A 17,500-nucleotide genomic window follows, 5' to 3' on the forward strand; every position below is an offset into this window, starting at 1 on the left:
CCCTGACTGTTTTTATTTGTAGCATACGTTTGCTCTTATTAGGGATAGTTATTACTTAGGTGAGGCCATCTGCAAACATGATTTGCAGACAACCTGGAACAGGAGGAGGGGTATCTTTGATATAACAGTGATAAAGTGAAGGGGAGAAAACATTACCCTGATGAACACCAGACAGAAGCGGAAACTCTGATCCTATAAATTCTTTTATCTTGATCATGGCCACTCGATTGTCAAGAAAGTTACATAATAATCTGGTTGCTAAATTTTGGTAGTTGTGCTTCTACCAACTTGTATTTAAGACCCTCGTGCCATACCTTATCGAAAGCTCGGCTGACATCTCTAGAAATTAAGTTACAACTACCTCTAAGACTTGACTTGACAGCAATGAATTCATGAAGACGGGCTAATACAAGTTGGGTCCCTTTGCCCCTTGTAAATCTGCATTGGTTTTTATTTGTAAGTAAATTTTCCTCAAGGAAATCCTCAAATCTTTCTTTAATAATTTTTTTTCAAGAATCTTACCAGGAGTCTCTAATAAGGATATTGGTCTATAGTTAGAGACTGAGGTGAGATCTTTGCCCCTTTTCCCTACAAAGGGAAGTAATGCTCTTTTTAAATAATCTGGCCAATAACCCATACTCAGAGTTTCATTAAAGATGTTGCAAAGAAAAGAGAGCATCTAATTTGGCAAATTATTAAGGATAAGTTTATTTACTTTAAACTGGCCTGGAGCTTTGTTTTTAAAACTTTTGATCATTTTGATAATATCTTGAAGTTGGATAGGTTTGAGGAAAAGGTCATCTTCGTCAAGTCTCCCAGGATCTACTGAATCATAAGGTATTATATGATCAGCATGTTCACGGATTGTCTCAGTGACATGCTGTTCATGTTGTTGGTCAAACCTTAGATTTTCTATTGGGTTTATTTTGAAGATATTGGACCAGATGTCTCTGAAGATCACCTCCTGATCTTGGGATGAATAGATTTTTTTTCGTTATTATGGGTGATGTATGCTATAGGTTGAGAAGTTGAGCCTAACAGTTTTCTGATCATGTTCCAAAATTTTGCAGAGTCTTTATAGTAATCTTCACATTTATCTAAAAGAACCTCCCAAGTTGTATTAATAAGTTCGAAGGATTCTATTTTGATCCTTTCTTGTATATTATGAATGTACTCTAAAAGTTGTTGTGTGGGACCTCGATTATTAATTATTTCTAGGGCTTGTTTATATCGGATCTGGAGTAGTTCAAGAGAATCTGTTTCTTTGGTATATGGTAAGATCCTGTGAGTTTTGAATGGGATTTGGAGCTCTGATGCTTCCTTGATCCTCCTATACCAGAAAGCTATCTTATCGTCTATGTAAGATTTATCCTTTAAGATGTTATCGGGTTCGTCAAAAGTAGAGAGAGAGAGTCATCGAGTGAGTCCTTAAAACGTTCCCAGTTCGCATTGTTCATATTTATTGTTGGATTAGCGACTACCATAATGGGTTTCACAGTAAGCTTTAAAATAATGGGAAGATGATCTGATGTGGTTAAGGGGCCTTGAGTAATTGAATAATTAAACATGTGAAATCTATTGGAAAGGCGTATCTCGGGCTTACTAGAGGTTCTTCTGTTAAAAAAACGTATCAAAATCTGGGCCTAAGACCCTTATGAGGCTCCTATTCATCAGGCCGTTGATTAATGTGCTTATAGGGTTGGTTCTGTTATAACCAAGGGCTGGATGAGCTGCATTAAGATCAGCCAGCAGATACACAGGGATGTTACGTCTCATCAATGATAATATATCCTGCTGTGGAAATACTGGGTTTCCTGGGGGTAAATAGGTCGTTGCGACTATAATTGGTCCCCGTACTGTCTGTATTTCGACAGCAATCAAATCATGATTGAAACCATCTATTAACTTTACAGTAACATCCCATCTAACTGCTATTGCTGTACCAGCATTTTGTTTGCCAGAGGTGTTACACTGGAACACATTATAGTTCCAGATATTGATACGGGTGGAATTAGGAATTCCAGTTGAATTAAGAAGTATGAGGTGAGGGAAGAGGGAGGAGTAGATATTAATAAGTTCCTTACATCTGAGGAATGTCCACTTTAGTACGTTATGTTGAATTACTGTGAAGGTATCCATTATGGTAATTGTCCTTTGGTCAAGTCATAAAATCCTGACTTTAACCTTCTGTATTTATCTGCACTGATCCGGGCGATCTTAGAATTGTATTTGTCCAGTTCTATTGAGCCATCATTTGTGTATTGGGTAACTGTGTTATTATCGTATTTTTCTGTGAATAGATATTTAATGGTATGGCTTTCAAAAATCATTTTTTTGATGGTTCCATGAGTTGCGAATTTAGGGGGGTTTGCTGAATTGATAGAGATATAGAGTTTTAGTCCAATTTTAGGTTTAGATTGTTTCATGGGGGGAAGGGTAGGGAGAGCAGTGGCTCCTTGCAGTTCAATGTCTGCAGGTTTAGATGTTGAGGTGGAGGGCTGTGGCTGTTTTTTAGCAGGATTTGCAGGCTCTGAGATATCAGAATCTGAGTCACTCGGTACCCTTTTCCTGTTGATCTCATCTGTATCTATTTCATCATTTATTGTCACAGATTGTTGAGGGTTATTGTTATTTGCTTTGTCAGATTTCAACATAGATGATACTTTATTGGCTAATTTGATAGCCTCTGTAGGTATTTTGACCAGTGGGAGTCCATTGGCTTTATAGAAAGCATCAACCATTGACTGGAAAGTCCCTAGCTCGACTGCTTCGCTAAGGTTAGCCATGATCAATGCAGTGTTCATTACCGGTTGTTGTTGCAGAGTTATGCTGTTAAATAGGCTGAGAGGAGGCGTTTGAATTGGAAGGGGCTGAGGCTTGTGCAAAGGACTTATTTGGAGTAATATTGGATTGTTGGTCTCTAAGAACCTTTGCTTGGTCCTTAACCATGGATTTCCTAGTAAGGCATCTTGCTGCCATGGTTGGATGGTCTCCATTGCATGTGATGCACTTATGGTTTTGCTGATTGTTGCATTCAATCCAAAAGTGCTTTAATGAGGCACATAGTGAACATATTTTATGGGTGGATGGTTGAGGCCAGGTATTTGGGGGGGAATGATTGGCTGGAAATGAGCAGACCTTTGGTAAGGCTGTCTCTCACCATTTATATGGTTTCTAGTTGAACTTTGAAGGTAGATTTGGAAGTTGGCAATTCGTTGATCTTTGTTACTTTAACTTTATTCCTTTGTTCATTTCAACTTTCAAATCAGCTTCAGAGAGGTTAGAAAATATATTCAGCCTGTGCAATGACCAAGGTGCGTGAGGCATTCAGATGAGGGGGATCTAAGACTTCAAAGTTCTTACTAATGAATGCTTCCTTAGTTTTGGGGAGGATGATCTTTTCAATTGTGGCTTCATCAGCTATAGCCAAATCAATGTTATTGAATTTAGTTAATTTATGGATGAAGCAGGAGTTATCCTGTAGGATACTTCATACAGCCTGCTTACGGGCTTCATTGTCAGATCCCTGACTAGTGTCTTTTATTTTGACTTTACCCATTTTACGCGAGAGACTGATATTTTCATTTAAATAATATTAATTGAATAATTACGTCTATTTAGGGGAAAATGTCTACGGAAAGTGCACTCCTTAAATGAAATTTCAGAATAACCCTAATAAAAAACTCTACGGGACTTTTTTTACTTTTTTTTTTCGAAAAAATTATGAAGGAGCAACCTGAGACAAATTTTGAGGCTGGGGTTAGATGTAGCAAATACAACTTCTCGAGGGAACTGTAAAAACATTTTAAGAATTTTAACTATTAAGGGGGGCTAGAACCAAAGAACTTATAAGAGTAAAGATATAGATGTTAGTTGTCACTTTATAAGAGACAGTGACTTATGACTAAGCCCTATCCTATGTAGACACTACTGAAGAAGTAGGAGCCTAGACGGTGCAGCGATACCTAGTGCCCCCAGAGAGTTTTAAGACCACAACGGAAACTCCACGGGAAAAGGGTTACTGATGGTTAGTACATAAAGTTGAAGTTCAAGGAGGAGAAAGACAGAGTGGTATTATTATTATTATTATTATTACTATCCAAGCTACAACCCTAGTTGGAAAAGCAAGATGTTATAAGCCCAAGGGCTCCAACAGGGAAAAATAGCCCAGTGAGGAAAGGAAATAAGGAAATAAATAAATGAAGAGAACAAATTAACAATAAATCATTCTAAAAAAAGTAACAACGTCAAAACAGACATGTCATATATGAACTATTAACAACATCAAAACAAATATGTCATAAATAAACTATAAAAAGACTCAAGTCCACCTGGTCAACAAAAAAGCATTTGCTCCAACTTTGAACTTTTGAAGTTCTAATGATTCAACTACCCTGTTAGGAAGATCATTCTACAACTTGGTAACAGCTGGAATAAAACTTCTAGAGTACTGCGTAGTATTGAGCCACATGATGGAGAAGGCCTGGCTATTAGAATTAATTGCTTGCCTAGTATTACGAACAGGATAGAATAGTCCAGGGAGATCTGAATGTAAAGGATGGTCAGAGTTATGAAAAATCTTATGCAACATGCATAATGAACTAATTGAACGACGGTGCCAGAGTTTAATGTCTAGATCAGGAATAAGAAATTTAATAGACCGTAAGTTTCTGTCCAACAAATTAAGATGAGAATCAGCAGCTGAAGACCAGACAGGAGAATAATACTCAAAATAAGGTAGAATGAAAGAATTAAAACACTTCTTCAGAATAGATTAATCACTGAAAATCTTGACAGACTTTCTCAATAAGCTTATTTTATGTGCAATTGAAGAAGACACAGACCTTATATGTTTCTCAAAAGTAAATTTGCTGTCGAGAATCACACCTAAAATTTTGAAAGAGTCATACAAATTTAAAGAAACATTATCAATACTGAGATCCGGATGTTGAGGAGCCACCGTTCTTGACCTACTTACAATCATACTTTGAGTTTTGTTAGGATTCAACTTCATATCCCATAATTTGCACCATGCACTAATTCTAGCTAAATCTCTATTAAGGGATTCACCAACCCCAGATCTACATTCAGGGGATGGAATTGATGCAAAGAGAGTAGCATCATCTGCATATGCAACAAGCTTGTTTTCTAGGCCAAACCTCATATCATGTTTATATAGTATGAAAAGTAATGGGCCAAGAACACTACCCTGTGGAACACCGAATATCACATTCCTATAATCACTATGGTGCCCATCACCAATAACTCTTTGAGATCTATTACTTAAAAAATCAATAATAATGCTAAGAAACGACCCACCCACTCCCAACTGTTTCAGTTTGAAAACAAGGGCCTCATGATTAACACGGTCAAAGGCAGCACTAAGATCAAGGCCAATCATACGAACTTCCTGACCACAATCAAGGGATTTCTGTACAGCATTGGAGATTGTAAGAAGGGCATCACATGCTCCAAGGCCTTTACGAAAACCAAATTGCAAACTAGGGAGTAGATGATTACCTTCAGCAAACCTATTAAGACGTTTTGCCAGAAGACGTTCAAAAAATTTAGATAATATGGGAGTTATGGAAATTGGGCGGTAATCAGTGGGACTTGAGCTACCACAAACACATTTACATAGAGGAGTAACATTACCAATTCTCCAACAAGTGCTAAAAGCTCCTCTTCTTGCTAACTTGCGCAAAATAACAGATAACTTTGGAGCTAAGAAATCTCCTGTCTTTATAAAAAACAAAGGAAAAATACCAATTGGGTCTACACCTCCATAAGCATCAAGGTCCACCAACAGAGCTTTAATCTCACGAGATCGAAAAGCTAAACTGCTCAGTTTTGCCTCAGGAAAACAGGAATGAGGAAGTTCAAGTTTTTCATTACTCTGTTTACTGTCAGAAACATCAGCCAAAAGGGTTGACTTTTCCTTTGGACAGTGAGTGACTGAGCCGTCTGGTTTAAGTAAAGGAGGAACTGTTGCATCTACACCAAAGAGTGCAGATTTAAGGGTAGAACACCATTTATGTTCCTGAGTTGTACCAGAAAGTGTTTCTTTTATGATTAAATTGTACTCCTTTTTAGTTGAGGCATAAACTCTCTGAGCAAAAGCTCGAAGCTGAGTATAGTTGTTCCAGGTCAAATCTGATCTGTTACCCTTCCAAAGGTGATAGGCCTCCTGCTTCTCCAAATAAGCACGTCTACAATCATCATTGAACCACGGTTTGTCCTTCACTCGGTACCTTAGCACACGAGAAGGGATACGCCTATCAATTATGTTGACTAGATTCTCATTCAAAGGGACAACAGGATCTACACTATTATATAATTTTGACCAATTCAAGCACAAAAGATCATGCAAAATCCCATTCCAGTCTACTTGGGATTTCATATAAATTCTACAAGAATTTGATATATCAGGGACAGGCTGCTCAGTCTTCACTAATAATGAAATCAAGGCATGATCAGATGTCCCGACTGGAGAACCAACCTTACTAGTTATAACGCCTGGGGAGTCAGTGTATACGAGGTCCAAGCAATTACCAGACCTGTGAGTAGCTTCATTTATGATTTGCTCATAGCCTGATTCAGAGACAAAGTCTAAAGCTCTTAAGCCATGGCGATCGGTAGGAGAGATAGAAGTTAACCCCTCCCTATGGCGAGCATTAAAATCACCAACAAAGACAAAAGAAGCCTTTCTATCATCTTCTTTTATCTTAGCTATAATGGTAAGAAGACAAACGAAGATAGAATCATCCATGTCTGGATTCCAGTAGATCGGACACAAATAAAAGTTGTTATGCCTGCCACAAACTTTTATTACCTGAATCTCATGACATCCACATTGATAGCAGGACTTTTGAGAAGCAGGGTACTCGGTCCTAATATACACCGCCATTCCCCTGGCCCTAGGGAGGGCATCATGTTTCAACATTATTGGATTCTTAAAACCACTTATAAGGAGCTCAGATGAGTGCCTCTTATTAGAAACCAAAGTTTCTGAGCACAGAAGAATATCATACTGTCTGGACGCAACTGCAAGGTGTTGGATATATGCATGAAGACTACGAATATTGCAATACAGAAGACGACATTGACGAAATCTAGGACGTACTGGTCCTGGATTTCGCTCAATGTCTCCAGACAACATAAGAATTAATAGAAATAAAAAAAGACATCATACTTAAAAACTAGATTAACAAGAATTATAACAAAAACAATATGTACAGAATTATAAATAAAGTGATTGATGAAATGCATAAAGTATATTAAAAAGTCGGAAAAACTGGTCAACATGGAGGAGCCGATACACTATGCAAGGCTAAATACCCTCCAGGATAGCCACCTCAACTGAAAGGAGGACAGTAAAGATGGTTTTGAGAAGAAAAAGAGTCAGAAAAAGGAAAAGACAACCTCTTGATAAACCACCAGGCATCCATGGCCCTTCTATTAAGCCTGCCCAACACACCAATTCAAAAAAACAAGAGGAAGAAAAAAAATAATAAGATAGAATAGTGTGCCTGAGTGTACCCTCAAGCAAGAGCATGGGGTTGAAAGGGGGAGGATAAGGCATTGTCGGATCCAAGCTTGTTCTTAGCTGGTATGATGGCTGCTAGGAGAGAGCTGGGAGAGGTCCAATCAGGATGACGTCCAGAAGCAGAATGAAGGCAAATGACTTTAAACTCTTGAGGATGGTATCGTAGCAAAGGTCATGAAATTTTTCCAATGTTTGAGACATGATATGCTGACACCAGTAATACTCCTGCTATAGGTTACCATTGGTCGTAAGTTAAGCAACGCAGGGCTTGGTCATTGCCTGGATGGGTAGCCAGCAAAGAAGACTAAGAAGTCATTGGCAAAAAAATTGATATAAATACATACATACATACATGAATACAAACACACATACATACATACATACATACATATATATATATATATATATATATATATATATATATATATATATATATATATATACATATATATATATATATATATATATATATATATATATATATATATATATATATATATATATATATATATATATATTACTATCTGAGCTACAACCCTACTTGGAAAAGTAAGATTCTATAAACCCAAGGACTCCAGCAGAGAAAAATAGCCCATTGAGGAAAGGAAATAAGGAAATAAATTAGGTACAACAGAAGTAATGAATAATCAAAGTAAAATATTTTAAGAACAATAAGATTAAAAGAACCACTCTTTCATCTATAAACTATAGAAATAAAAAAAAAAAACAAGAGGGAGAAAAATAAGAAATAAAAGTTTGTTCGAACATGCTCTTAAGAAAGAGAGCTACCCCAAAGGTATTGCAAGATCATAGTACAGAGGCTATGGTACTACCTAAGACTAGAGAACAATGGTTTGATTTTGGAGTGTCCTCCTACAAGAGCTGCTTACCATAGTTAAGGAGTCTCTTCTAACCTTACCAAGACGAAAGTAGCCACTGAACAACTACAGTGAAGTAGTTAACCCCCTGAATGATTAAGAATTAATTAGTAATCACAGTGTTGTTAGGCGTATGAGGACAGAGGAGAATGTGGAAAGTACATAGCCAGACATACGGTCGTTATTACAGTGGTAATCCTGTTTAAGACTGAAACGATGTCAAACCTTCGTGCATTATTCAATGGACAACGTGTACGTAGGCACGGAAGGGAATTGGTGGTCGTGTCTACCCTTTCGGTTTGTTTCCTTTCCTTCATTGTATGCAAATAAGGCGAGTGACTAACGGGTTGTCATGAGATTGAACATGACGTCTCATATTTCATCCTTGTTTGAGAATTTGCGATTATAGCATCCTACCTCCTATTATTAGCTAATAATAATAATAATAATAAAAATAATGATAATAATAATAATAATAATCATTTGCTTCACGGATGCTTGCGTTGCCTCGATAACAGATTTCAGATGGGATCAGTTTTGTAAAAGCAGTTTAATCTAAAAAAGAAATAAATAAAAAAATACTGATAGTTTATCGATTCACAATTTTCAAGAAACATTTCACTTTATCAGGTTTAGCCTCACTGTTTTTATATTGTTAGAAGAGTCAGTAAGAGATTTAGAAATAGGCAATAATATTGTAGAAAAGAATGTAATTGATAATGATAAGGGTTTTCATATTGAGGAGGAAACATTGTAAAAGTAAATATTTTACTACTATTTTTTTTTTTTTCTATTTAGCGTCTCATGAGTGTCAAATTATGTTTTACTAAAATTCTTATTATCATTATATTTCAACACAAAAAAGAAAAAATCAGCCGATACACATTCTGAAAACAATATTTTGCCGAAAATCTCAATGCTGGTGAACGAGTCGGTTGGCAGCCCTGCTCGAGTCTTCTGTTTACATTTCAGGCTGGTGTCGTTTGAACGTCTCCCGAACTTCCTGTTTTTAGGAATTGTTAATACTCGAGACGATATCGAGCAGTGACAGTGAGTGTGCTGATGATCCTCAACCCACCACATCTCGTTGTAGTAGCCTAAATATTGTGTTTATCTATCGTAAAGCAGCGCATTCTGAAGTGTCAACAGGCTATACATGGTGATATTTATGATAATGAAGTTTATCAAGATTACAACTTACCTCCTGAAAGCGTTGAGGCAAGTGATAAAACATCAAGTTTAGTGAGCAAGAATAGCGAAATTGACAGCTCTAGTGGTAGCAAGTTCGCCAAGGCACCAGCACCCCATTGAGGTACTTCCGTTAGAGTTATTTGGTATTTTGACTGGCCAGTTACAAGTACACCCAGCAACAAAACCGGTGTCGCCTCGCCAGACCCGACTTGGATATATCATGCCCTTCTTACCCTGAAAGGTAGCCTTACATTTAAACAACCAAGACATCGTTAGCATGGATTGAATGTCGGAGGAGGGAAATTACCGATATCAGTCAAAGAAGTGCGAGGATTAAATATATATATATATATATATATATATATATATATATATATATATATATATATATATATATATATATATATATATGTATGTATGTATGTATGTATGTATGTATATAAGTGTATATATAAGTGTATATATATATAAATATATATTGTCTGTATCCAATATTTTATGTTATTTGGATGTGCTCAAGGATCAAACAATACCGCTAACTATTTTGCAAGCTGGTGGTAGATTTATATTTAATTTGGGGGGATGAAGATTCCATGTTCCAAAGATGTTCAGTGACCACCTAACAACAATGTTAGATCGATATATGCCCGTTTTCATCGCGAGTTGGAATCATTGATATTAAATGTTATCAATAGGAGCATTACCATCATCATCATCATCATCACTTCATGAATGTTAATAAGCAAACCTCGTCAAGCCATACATTAAGATCACCCAATTGCCACTTCTCCACCTTCATCTTTAACCCCCACCTGGTTATATCCTTCTACCCCCATCCCCACATGTTTGAGGACTAAAGGTCTCACAGTTATGATGAGATCCTTTTGGTGGAAGTTTTTTAGTAAATGAAAAACAAAATACTGAGATGACAATACTTCATACAGTTTGCTTTCCAGGTGTTTACAATTATTTCGAAACTACAAATAACGAAGTAAATATGCAAAAGACTGATTGAACAAATATCGAGAGTAATGGATTTCTTGAAGAGCTTACCGGGGGAACGCCTATAAGGTGTTGGACATCAGGTCATGAAACGAAAAATAAAATCGTAATGATACGAAGAGTCAATGCTAAGGAAATATTTCCTTTTTTCTTGGGGAGGGTGAAGCTAGCTGGACTCAGACCTTTAAGCACTGAGCAATCGTCACCAGGGAAGAGGATTCGCTTGGAAGTGAGTGACTTGCCCAGATAATTTGATTGACTGATTGATTAGGAGTTTTCTGTCATTCTGACGCCGAAACATATACCACAACATCACTATAATAATGCACCAATGAATTTTCATCGCATGTCATTTCACATATTTTATTTTCAAAAACCACTTCTGAAACAATATAAATTATGTTAACTGATGATGCATTTTAAATCTCCAACCTTAAAGTAATATAATTGATAAAGCAAATAATACTATTTTCCATAGATGGCCGGAGCCAAGTAGCCTGTGACAAACGCGGACCCCAACCACACCGAGCCATGTGGCTCATGATCGAAATCGAAGGAAAACACTGAAATCAACAACTAAACCTTTAAACCTCATTAACTTCGAAATTTTGAACAAAGGCCAATTACTAATGATTGGTGACCCAATAGGTGCTATTTTAAACAATACATTATTAGCGCTTACATATAATACGTACTTGTTGGAGAATTGGTAATGTTACTTGTCTATGTAAATGTGTTTGTGGTAGCTCAAGTCCCACTGATTACCGCCCAATTTCCATAACTCCCATATTATCTAAAGTTTTTGAACGTCTTCTGGCAAAACGTCTTAATAGGTTTGCTGAAGGTAATCATCTATTCCCTAGTTTGCAATTTGGTTTTCGGAAAGGCCTTGGAGCCTGTGATGCCCTTCTTACAATCTCCAATGCAGTACAGAAATCTCTTGATTGTGGTCGGGAAGTTCGTATGATTGGCCTCGATTTTAGTGCTGCCTTTGACCATGTTAATCATGAGGCTCTTGTTTTCAAACTGAAACAGTTGGGAGTGGGTGGGTCATTTCTTAGCATTATTATTGATTTTTTAAGTAATAGATCTCAAAGAGTTGTTGTTGATGGGCACCATAGTGACTATAGGAATGTGATATCCGGTGTTCCACAGGGTAGTGTTCTTGGCCCATTACTTTTCATACTATATACACATGACATGTGGTTTGGCCTAGAAAATAAGCTTGTTGCATATGCAGATGATGCTACTCTCTTTGCATCAATTCCATCCCCTGAATGTAGATCTGGGGTTGGTGAATCCCTTAATAAAGATTTAGCTAAAATTAGTGCATGGTGCAAATTATGGGGTATGAAGTTGAATCCTAACAAAACTCAAAGTATGATTGTAAGTAGGTCAAGGACGGTGGCTCTTCAACATCCGGATCTCAGTATTGATAATGTTTCTTTAAATTTGTTTGACTCTTTCAAAATTTTAGGTGTGATTCTCGACAGCAAATTCACTTTTGAGAAACATATAAGGTCTGTGTCTTCTTCAATTGCACAAAAAATAGGCTTATTGAGAAAGTCTTTTAAGATATTCAGTGATCAATCTATTCTGAAGAAGTGTTTTAATTCTTTTATTCTACCTTGTTTTGAGTATTGTTCTCCTGTCTGGTGTTCAGCTGCTGATTCTCATCTTAATTTGTTGGACAGAAACTTACGGTCTATTAAATTTCTTATTCCTGATCTAGATATTAATCTCTGGCACCGTCGTTCAATTAGTTCATTATGCATGTTGCATAAGATTTTTCATAACTCTGACCATCCTTTACATTCAAATCTCCCTGGACAATTCTATCCTGTTCGTAATACTAGGCAGGCAGTTAATTCTAATAGCCAGGCCTTCTCCATCATAAGACTCAATACTACGCAGTACTCTAGAAGTTTTATTCCAGCTGTTACCAAGTTGTGGAATGATCTTCCTAATCGGGTTGTTGAATCAGTAGAACTTCAAAAGTTCAAAGTTGGAACAAATGCTTTTTTGTTGACCAGGCGGACATGAGTCTTTTTATAGTTTATATAGGACATATTTGTTGTTGACGTTGTTAATAGTTTATATATGATATATCTCTTTTGACATTACTTTTTTTAGAATGATTTATTGTTAATTTGTTCTCTTCAGTTATTTATTTCCTTATTTCCTTTCCTCACTGAGCTATTTTTCTCTATTGGAGCCCCTGGGCTTATAGCATCTTGCTTTTCCAATTAGGGTTATAGCTTGGATAGTAATAATAATAATAATAATAATAATAATGTGTGTGAGAGAGAGAGAGAGAGAGAGAGAGAGAGAGAGAGAGAGAGAGAGAGAGAGAGAGAGAGAGAGAGAGAGAACTGCTAAGGAAATTGCAAACGAAGGATATTTCCGAGTCATAAATATTAATATGAATAGTCAGCTACGATATTACTCAAGAAAATTTTTATATAGAAATTAGGTCCTTTGACTGGCCAGACAGTACTATATTGGATCCCTCTCTCTGGTTACGGCTTATTTCCTTTTTGCCTACTTATACACAGAATAGTCTGGCCTATTCTTAACACATTCTCCTCTTTCCTCATACACTTGGCAACACTGAAATTACCACACAATTCTCCTTCTCTCAAGAGAATAACTACGGCAATTGTTCAGTGGTTACTTTCCTCTTGGTAAGAGTAGAAGAGACTCTTTAGCTATGGTAAGCAGCTCTTCTAGGAGAAGGACACTCCAAAATCAAACCATTGTTCTCTAGTCTTGGTAGTGCCGTAGCCTTTGCACCGTGGTCTTCCACTGCCTTGGGTTAGAGTTCTCTTGCTTGAGGGTACAATCGGGCACACTATTCTATCTTGTGTCTCTTCCTCTTGTTATCTTCAAGTTTTTATAGTTTATATATGAAAGATTTATTGTAATGTTATTATTGTTCTTAAAATTCTTTTAGTTTTTCCTTTCCTCACTGGGCTATTTTCCCTGTTGGAGCCCTTGGGCTTATAGCATACTGCTTTTCCAACTAGAGTTGTAGCTTAGCAAGTAATAATAATAATAATAATAATAATAATAATAATAATAAATAGGATAGGAAAATTCAAATAAAAAGTTATGATAAAATCTCTTGATGAATTAGTTTCGAAATGATATTAAATCACATTTCTTAAAAGAATAAAAAATTTCTCTCTTTTCATATACTGTATTTTTCATTCATCATCGCATTTCTTTGAGTGATATCGGTAATTTCCCTCCTCTTCACATTCGAACCATCCTAACGATGGGTTATTTAAGGTCGGCCACCTTTCAGTTTGATTGCTGGGTGTACATTGGATCCCTCTCTATGGGTACGGCTCATTTTTCTTTTGACAACACATTCACCGAATAGTCTGGCCTATTCTTAAGACATTCTCCTCTTTCCTCATACACCTGATAGCACTAGGATACCCGAAAAAAATTCTTCACTTACGGGGTTAACTTTTCCAATGTAAATTTTGAACACTTACTTCTTGGTAAGAGTAGAAGAGACTCTTTAGCTAGGGTAAGCATTCCTTCTAGGAGAAGGAATGGATTGTGCCATATCTCTTGTACCATAGTCTCCCACTGTCAGGGGTTAAAGCTCTCTTGCTTGAGGGTACACTTAGACACACTACTGTATTGTATCTTTCCTTTATTTCTTTCCTTACCGGACTATTTTTTTTCATATTGGTGACCTTGGGCTTACAGTATTATATTTTTCCAAATAGGGTTGTAGCTTTGCGAGTAAACATATAATAATTGTCATAGTGTTAGGGGCTAGTGAGACCTAAAAAGCGACCCCAGAAAGTGATTGAAAAAAAAAAATATAGTAGATCAGTTTAGCATAATGTTGAGGACTAGGCTAGGAATGTAGCAAAGAAAAATAGAAATTTAGGTTTAGGTTATGCTTACACAATTAATATAAGTAAGGATGGCTGCTCTGAGAGCGTCACCATGGAAAAACTGAAAGATATTCTTGATATTCGTGATGATATTCATAAGCAAAATGTATATATTTGTGGTTGTATTAGCGACTAGTGTTTTAAAACAAAATATATAAAAGGAAAAAAGCCAACGTTTAGTGAAGACAGTGTTCCCTGTGATGCATTCTGGTGCAACCCACAAAGTTTGTAGGAAAGGGTTTGAAGCAATGCATGATGCCATTAGTGATAGAGTGGAGTATATTGTCAAGAAGACGAAGAAGAAGAAGAAGAAGAAGAAGAAGAAGAAGAAGAAGAAGGCTTCTCTGATCGGTGCGTGTGTAAACTTTACCAGCTCTTCGCTGAACGTAAGTGTGACCACTCTTCTTTTGCATGCTTTATTATTATTATTATTATTATTATTATTATTATTATTGATTCTTTACCTGTTAATTTTAACATTATCAAATAATTCTATTACTACTGTCTATAATATTTTATTCTTTGTGTCCTATAAGAAGGGAAAAGAGTACTGTACTTTTTGTCGACATTAGCATTGTTATTCATCTATCTTGCTATCTTGTCATCAATCATGTGCCAATCAATTGATGAATCAGACGTGTAACTGACTCAGGCAAAATTACTATTGGGATCTCAAAGTGTCCCCCCCAAAAAAAGAGTAAAAACAAAAAGAAAATTGAAAATATCTAGAAAAATAAGGGTGTGATAGTTGTTTAGAAAAAAAAGAAAAATATCGTAGCTGTTATGTAGATTATCTATCAATAAATCGGTCGATCATGTGAAGTCTTATTTTTTTTCTATCCATTTCATGGTATTGCTGGCGTTATAACATTACTAGAAAGTAAAACCGGATGAAAATATCTTTTTAAATAAGAGCCAGAGAGGACAAATAATAATTTTCTAACTACCGTCAGGATATAATTCATAAAATCGTCAAACTATTGTTCTCTAGTTTTGGGTAGCGCCATAACCTCTGTACTATGGTCTTCCACTGTCTTGGGCTAGCGTTCTCTTTCTTGAGGGTACACTCGGGCACATTATTCTATCTTACTTCTCTTCCTCATGTTTTGTTAAAGATTTTATCGTTTATATAGGTAAAATGTATTTTAATGTTCTTAAAAGTTTTATTTTTCCTCGTTTCCTTTCCTCACCAGGCTATTTTCTCTGTTGCTTTTCCAGCTAGGGTTGTAGCTTAGAAAGTAATAATAATAATAATACTGATAATATTGCACTATTTCAGATTCTTTATATATCTTATATTTTTTTAAATGTACCATTACGATATCTCCCTTTATCGACAGTCCTTTGAAGATTCTGCTTTCATTACACGTTCAAAGATAAGATTCTCATTGAAGTTTCCGCTGATCCGATTCTGACAGAATCTGATGGAAGTGGGGAGGATAATTTGCTCATTTGATTGCAATGTAGACTCATCTAGGATCGCATCGAATATTTAGTTTCTCGCTTGAACTCCCTGGGAAATTCAGAACAGGTTTTTAGGTGTTCCAAATCGTGAAATATGCTTTGTGGTTTTATATATATATATATATATATATATATATATATATATATATATATATATATATATATATATATAAATATATGCATATATATATAATATATATATATATATATATATATATATATATATATATATATATATATATATATATATATATATATGTATGTATATAAGGGTAAGGGTAAGGGAGATGTGCATGAGTGTTGTAATTCAAGGGGTATTAGTTTGTTGAGTAGTGGGAAAATTTTATGGTAGAGTACTGATTAATAGGATTAAGGATAAAGCAGAGAATGCAATCTTAGAAGTAGAAGTTGGTTTTAGAAGAGGTAGGGGTTGTATGAATCAGATTTTTACAGTTAGGCAGATATGCGAGAAATATTTAGCAAAAGGTAAGGAGGTGAATGTTGCGTTTATGGATCTGGAGAGAGCGTCTGATAAAGTCGATAGGGAAGCAATGTTGGAAGTCATTAGGTTATATCATATGGAGTGGGTGGAAGGTTGTTGCATGCAGTGAAAAGTTTCTACAAAGGTAGCAAAGCATGTGTTAGGATGGGAAATGAAGTGAGCCATTGGTTTCCTGTGAGCGAGGGGCTGAGACAGGGATGTGTGATGTCACCGTGGTTGTTTAACTTGTATGTTGATGGAGTGGTGAGAGAGGTGAATGCTCGAGTGCTTGGACGAGGGTTGAAACTGGTAGCCAGAATGATCATGAATGGAAGGTAAATCAGTTGTTGTTTGCGGATGAAACTGTACTGGTTACAGACACGGAAGAGAAGCTTGGCAGATTAGTGACAGAATTTGGAAGGGTGTGTGAGAGAAGGAAGTTGAGAGTTAATGTGGGTAAGAGTAACGTTATGAGATGTACGAGAAGGGAAGGTGGTGCGAGGTTGAATGTCATGTTGAATGGAGAGTTACTTGAGGAGGTGGATCAGTTTAAGTACTTGGGGTCCCTTGTTGCAGCAAATAGTGGATTGGAAGCAGATGTATGTCAGAGAGTGAATGAAGGATGCAAAGTGTTGCGGGGCAGTTAAGGGAGTAGTAAAAAATAGAGGGTTGGGCATGAATGTAAAGAGAGATCTGTGTGAGAAAGTGATTGTACCAACTGTGATGTATGGATCGGAGTTGTGGGGAATGAAAGTGACGGAGAGACAGAAATTGAATGTGTTTGAGATGAAATGGCTAAGGAGTATGGCTGATATATCTTGAGTAGATAGGGTTAGGAACGAAGTATTGAGGGTGAGAACGGGTGTAAGAAATGAGATAGCAGCTAGAGTGGATATGAATGTGTTGAGGTGGCTTGGCCATGTTGAGAGAATGGAAAATGGCTGTCTGCTAAAGAAGGTGATGAATGCAAGAGTTGATGGGAGAAGACAAGAGGAAGGCCAATGTTTGGGTGGATGGATGG

At 36.4% G+C, this 17,500-nt stretch overlaps 1 protein-coding gene across 1 annotated transcript in view; it reads left to right on the plus strand.

The window, feature by feature from the left end:
* Window positions 1–14,782: 14,782 nt before the first annotated feature.
* Window positions 14,783–17,500, plus strand: part of LOC137656291 (protein Wnt-16-like) — a 34,350-nt gene continuing 31,632 nt past the window's right edge. Inside the window, exon 1 of the mRNA XM_068390463.1 lies at window positions 14,783–14,885. Within this exon, the coding sequence (XP_068246564.1) occupies window positions 14,783–14,885 (103 nt within the window). The remainder of the gene's footprint in view (window positions 14,886–17,500) is intronic.

Source organism: Palaemon carinicauda, chromosome 17, assembly GCF_036898095.1.
Source record: "Palaemon carinicauda isolate YSFRI2023 chromosome 17, ASM3689809v2, whole genome shotgun sequence".
Taxonomy (NCBI): Eukaryota; Metazoa; Arthropoda; class Malacostraca; order Decapoda; family Palaemonidae; genus Palaemon; species Palaemon carinicauda.